Source organism: Petaurus breviceps, unplaced genomic scaffold (genome assembly GCF_028583685.1).
Source record: "Petaurus breviceps papuanus isolate PSGF00001 unplaced genomic scaffold, PetGlider_PUasm1.0 313, whole genome shotgun sequence".
NCBI lineage: Eukaryota > Metazoa > Chordata > Mammalia > Diprotodontia > Petauridae > Petaurus > Petaurus breviceps.
The window spans coordinates 1,083,589-1,089,542 of NW_027186073.1; the positions used below are offsets into that span (position 1 = coordinate 1,083,589).

At 36.9% G+C, this 5,954-nt stretch overlaps 1 protein-coding gene across 1 annotated transcript; it reads left to right on the forward strand.

The window, feature by feature from the left end:
- Positions 1-4,792: 4,792 nt before the first annotated feature.
- LOC138167844 (olfactory receptor 9K2-like) lies at positions 4,793-5,749 on the forward strand. The gene has a single exon (XM_069096804.1). It carries the CDS (start codon positions 4,808-4,810, stop codon positions 5,747-5,749), a length of 942 nt encoding a protein of 313 aa, XP_068952905.1. The 5' UTR covers positions 4,793-4,807.
- The last annotated feature ends 205 nt before the right edge of the window (positions 5,750-5,954 follow it).

A 5,954-nucleotide genomic window follows, 5' to 3' on the forward strand; every position in this document is an offset into this window, starting at 1 on the left:
TTTACTTGGGATTTTTATTTTGTTATGTGCTCCTCAGCTACTAACAGATCTCTGACTTTATTCCTCATGGACTATGGCACTGGAGCCTGCTCTCATTATATCTCCGTAATTGACCTAATCTCACCCTTCCTTCAATAGAACCCTCTTCTGGAAATCTCTGAGCACCCACTCATGTTTCAATTACTTGAAAGGTTGCATTAACATTTCTAAAACTGCCAGTGATTCTGATTTTAGAAGATCATCATGTGCCTCCAGGAGAAACTGAATTTTCTCGCCCTTTAAATTGGCCCTGTGCTCCCATTCTCTACATTCTAAGACCTATAAATTATCCAGATAGGAAGAGGACAGGTTTCCTCTACTTAGATTACTCAGGTTTATTTGCACCAGCTACAAGGTCCAAAATCTTCCATGTTTCTCCTTTGATTAAGAATTATCCACAGTGCTAGAAGGGATTTGGAAGGTCCAAACCTTGTACTGGAAAGGGTTGTAAGCATATGGTATTCCTTCAAGGAAAAGAGAAAATTTCTAATTAGAACAATGGGAAAGTGTGGATATTTGGGCAAGATCTAAAACTGATAACATGATCGTGTAATTTGGAACTTCTTAAAAGAGTGATTTCTTTCATTTTAAAAATCAATGAATTTTTATTTGTTTCCCAATTATATACAAACAAAAATTATTAGCATTTATTTTTTAACATTTTGCATTTCAAATTCTTTTTCTTCCTTCTCCATCCTTGAGAAGGCAAATGATTTGATATAGATTATAAATATGCAGTCATAAAAAGAATTTTCATATTAGCCATGCTGCAAAAGAAAATACAGATAAAAACAAGAATAATAAAGAAGAATTTTTAAAAATATGCTTCATTTTAAATTCAGACTCCATGAGTTCTCTCTCTGGAGGTGAATAGCATTTTTCCATCAAAAGTCTTTTGAAATTGCTTTAGGTTACTTGTATCACTCATAGTGGCAAAGTTGTTCACAGTTGAACATTGGACAATATGTCACTATATACAATGTTCTCCTGGTCCTGCTCACTTTGTATTGCATCAGTTTATGTATGACTTAAAACATTTCTTGATGTGGTGGACTTGGGCACTGCTATTCATTCCTTTTCCTTCTCCCTCATTGCAGAATCAGTCAAGAAATTTCAAATTTCTATAGATAGAAACATAACCAAGAAAAGGAAGGGAAAATATCTTCAGGTAAGAGACAAATTCGCATATGTCATTTTTTATTTCAGTCAAATGGTTAACATTCTTTAAAATGTTGTCTCCCTTCTATGTGGTGTGTGCTTTATTAGGAGAAAGTATAAAGTTCAAATCTTGCTTTGATCTTGAATATGCTATTCTGTGATTTGAGAGTTGGGACTTTGAAAAATCATATAGTCTGGACCTCATTTAAGTTGACCCAAATAGGAGACTCAGTCTTATGTTGAAAATAACCAAAGAGAAGGAGATTCTCCAACTTCCTTCAAATCTCCCATCTCAAAGTTGAGTTACCTTCTTAACTATACAATTAATTCTTGCCAGTTTATATTAATCTAAATCTATTTTTAGCGGATCAAAAATGACTTTTAAATCTTGTCTGTCCAATAACCCTTTACCTGATTTTAAATCTTTATTAAGATTAGGCATCTTTGGTTTGGGTCTCTGCTCTGATTCTTTAGAATTCTCATTCCTTCTGCTTTTTTATATTTATTTTTTCTAACCTTTCACCATATACATATGAAATCTACAAAATATTAACTTCTCTGGACTTTGGACTTTTCCAAATGACTTGAGAGCTCAGAATCATAGGTATCAAACAGAATAGAACCTGAGCAAGCATGGAGCTCGACCTGCTCATTTTACAGGTGAACAAACTGAAGACAAGAGGAGTTAAGTGACTTGACAAAGGTCACACAGATAATTTGGTGGCAAAGCCCAATGTTTAACCCAGAACCTTGGATTCTAGGTCAAGGAGGGACTACAGGGAGAATTCTGTGAATTTAAATAAAGGAATGAAATTCATTGCCAAAAGAAATATATGGCCTTGTAAATTTTAAGGCTGACAAAGTCACCCTTCACTTTGGTAAGTCAACAGATATTATAAAAAACACCAACTATGGGTAAAGCTCTGTGCCAAGCACTGGAGATGCTATCCCATAACTAGCCCTATAAATTAATTAGGAAAAAATATATATTTCTTAAAGCAAGAAGTTATACTTCCTGGGGATTCTATTGTGTGACTATTAGTAATGATAATTATGATGATGATGATAACAACAGTTAGCATTTATGTAGCATCTAATAGCTGCCAGACACTGTGTTAAGTGCTTTGAAATTACTGTCTCATTTGACCCTCACAACAATGATAGTGCTACTGTTATCCCTATTTTATAGTTGAGAAAACAGAGGCAATGTAACCAAGTCACTTGCCCAGGATCACAAAGGTAGTAAGTGTCTGAGGCCATATTGGGACTCATGTCTTCTGACTCTTCACTCAACACTCTATCTACTTTGCCACCGTGATGATGATACATTAAAGAATCTTGGTGCAATGGAAAAAGAGCTGGATTTGAGGTTGGAAAACTAGATCTATCTACACTTACTACCTGTGTGACTTTGAACAAGTCACACAACTGAAAGAACTGTAACATACTGGAATCCACACCTTCTGACTATAGATATGGTACTGTTTCCATTATAATTTTATTGTTTCTTTAGAAAAATTACAGAATGATGGTCTTACTAAATACCATCTTATGTAGTCCCTCCTTTACTTAGAAACTGGCATGTTTTTATTTAAAACTCAAAATGGTGAAATGTATTTATTTCAGTTCTACAGAGATCAGTTTATTTTCCCCTTGACTACATTGATGACCAAGTGAAAGGATCCATAAACTTCTCAGAGATGGGAGGTCTCAGCCCTCTTGTCTTCAGCCAAGGCAGCACCTAATCAGCTCTGAGATGGTGCTTATGATCTTATCTTTCAGGTTCTAAAGATAAAGTTACTTCATTAATTAAGTTTTGTAGTGAGGCAACCTACTTTCAGATTCTGGCTACGTTGTTTACAATTTGGCTCTCATTAGGCAAGTTATGTATTGTCACTGGACTCAGTTTCCTTACCTGATAATTGTACTGAATTATTTCTAATGTTTCTTCCAAGTTAGACCATTATTTCTATGACTATTATCTCTCTCTCTCCCTTTCTCTCTCCCTCCCTCCCCCCTCTCTGTCTCTCTCTGTCTCTGTCTCTCTCTCTCTTTCTCTGTCTTTATCTCTCTGCCTGTGTCTCTATGTTTTTATCTCTTGCTCAAGCTCTCTCATCTTGATGTCTCCATGCTCTTTTTTTAATTCTTTATGTCGAACTTCTATGACCCTTGCAATTTTAGTCCATAATTCTTTGGCTTTTCTTCTATTTCAAGGTTCAATGCAATTCAGCAATGATTAGTTAGTGACATACTATTCTCATATGATGCTAGAAGCACAAAGATAGAAAAAACAGTCCCTATTCTCAAGGAGTTTATATTCTATTTGGTGGAATACCATCTCTACAGAAGTACAACAACACCAAGTAATGAAAAGTAATTTCACAAGAGAGAGAGAACGGCCAGAAGGGTCAGGTAAAGTTGTATAGGGCATTGCATCTAATAATTATTTGAAGGGAGGGGATTCTAAGAAGAGAAAATGCTTTCCTAACAGCGATGAAAAAGTGTGGAAATAGATGGTGGAATGTAAATTATAAGCACCAGTGAACAGGCATGGTTAGCTGCAAGAAAGAATGCATAAAGTAATATGAATGACTAGAAAGGTAAATGGGTGCCATTTGGTAGAAAGCCAAATATTAATGTATTTCATATTTTATACTAGAGTCCTTCTGAAATATTTCAAGGAAAAAGGATCAGATGGAATAAGAGGTTATTCAAGAGAAAAATTATCATGAAATACCAATGTTCAAGAGAAAAGAGATTTTTTATTTAATTTTTTCAATGAGCAAAAATCCTTTTTTCTTTTTCTCCATCCCAGATCCCCCCCTCCCACTACCCTGGGGAAAAACAAAATAGAACATCTCACAAATATGCATAGTGAAGCGAATCAAATTTCTGTATTAGCCACATACAAATATGTATACGTTTATACGTATATACATACAATTTTGTGCCAAGTCTATCATTTCACCATCAGGAAGTGAGCAGCTTGCTTCATCATTGGGCAAGAGATCTATCTTTAGGAAACAAAACAGTAGCATGGGATATGTATAGAGCTGGCATTCTTGGTGGGTTATACACAATATTTGTATATATTCTTTATCTCCATCAAATTAATCCTTTAGTAGTTTGGGGATCTGTTTCCATCCATCCATGACTCAGGGACTTCAAATGGAAATGATTAAGAGTCCCCTAAGTGGATGCTAAGGTAAAAGAACAGGTGATTCAGGAAATGCATAAAGTAGTTACTGATCTTTCTGCCTCCACTTTCCTTTCTGACTTTGAAGTGTGAGGACTGTAGGGCAGAATCTGGAGAATAATACGGGGAAAAGACTGAGCACCCTATGTCCCATCCACCTTTTAAGTATCCATGAGCATCTAATTGACTAGACTCTAGCATAGAATGTCTGCATAAGCTCTTTTAAAGTCACCAAGAATGGCCAAGCTGAGCACGCTCCATCCCCTAATAGAAAGATGTCCAATACATATATCTATAAAAAGCATTCTGCAAATTAAATGAGATGTTTGACAGGTATTTAGTGGTATCAGTTGTGATGTCAGGATCCAAACTGAGATTTCATTTCTTGACCTTGCCTCTCAGTAGGTCTCTGCAATGGGTGAGAGGGGAATAAGCAACCACTCAGAAGTGACTGAATTCATTCTTGTAGGCTTCCGGGTCCGCCCAGAGCTCCAAATGCTCCTTTTCTTCATATTTCTGCTTATCTATAGCATGGTCCTTCTGGGCAACATTGGTATGATTGTCCTCATCTTGACTGCTTCCCGGCTGAACACACCAATGTATTTCTTCCTAGGCAACCTCTCCTTCATTGATCTTTCCTACTCTTCTGCTGTGGCACCCAAAGCCATAGCCAACTTCTTATCTGAGAGTAAAACCATCTCCTTCGCAGGCTGTGTGGCCCAGCTCTTCTTCTTTGCTCTCTTTATTGTGACCGAGGGCTTTCTCTTGGCAGCTATGGCCTATGACCGCTTCATAGCCATCTGTTCCCCACTCCTGTACTCTGCCCGGATGTCAAGACGTCTCTGCGTCCAACTGGTAGCGGGATCCTATTTTGGTGGGTGTATCACATCCATCCTTCAAGTCAGCATTACCTTTACTATGTCCTTCTGTGCATCAAATGTTATTGACCTTTTTTATTGTGACGTCCGTCCAATACAGAAGATCTCATGTTCCAATGTCTTTATTAACAAGGTGGTCTCTTATTCCTTGTCTGTCGTTATTATTTTGCCGAGCATCATAGTCATCATCGTGTCCTATGTCTATATTTTATCTACTATTCTGAAGATCCATTCCAGTGAAGGACAAATGAAAGCCTTCTCCACCTGCGGGTCCCATCTGATGGTGGTGAGTTTGCTCTACGGGACAGTTTCTTTTATGTACCTCACACCTGCCAGTAATCCAGAGTTGGGTAAAGTGGCCTCTCTGTGTTACACCATTGTTACTCCTATGTTGAACCCTTTGATCTATTCTCTAAGAAACAAGGACGTCAAAGAAGCTCTGAAAAGCATGTTATGGGGAAAAAAGGGTTTTCTCTAATTTTAGTATTTTACTATCTTGCCCATTTGATCAATGTTGATTCTGTATCTGTGAGCTACCTTTAAACAAAACTTCTCCCCCAAAGTACCTAATTTTCCTTCTGGAAGCTTACTTGAATGTTTTCTAGTGAAGACACAGAATTCCATTTACTTTTCTTTCAGTACAGTAATTGTTTTAAGTCCTTAACTTCAGAAATCAATTTTAA

Excerpts from the sequence above, each read along its gene's own strand:
- LOC138167844 (XM_069096804.1), top strand. The coding sequence starts at position 4,808 with ATGGGTGAGAGGGGAATAAGCAACCACTCAGAAGTGACTGAATTCATT.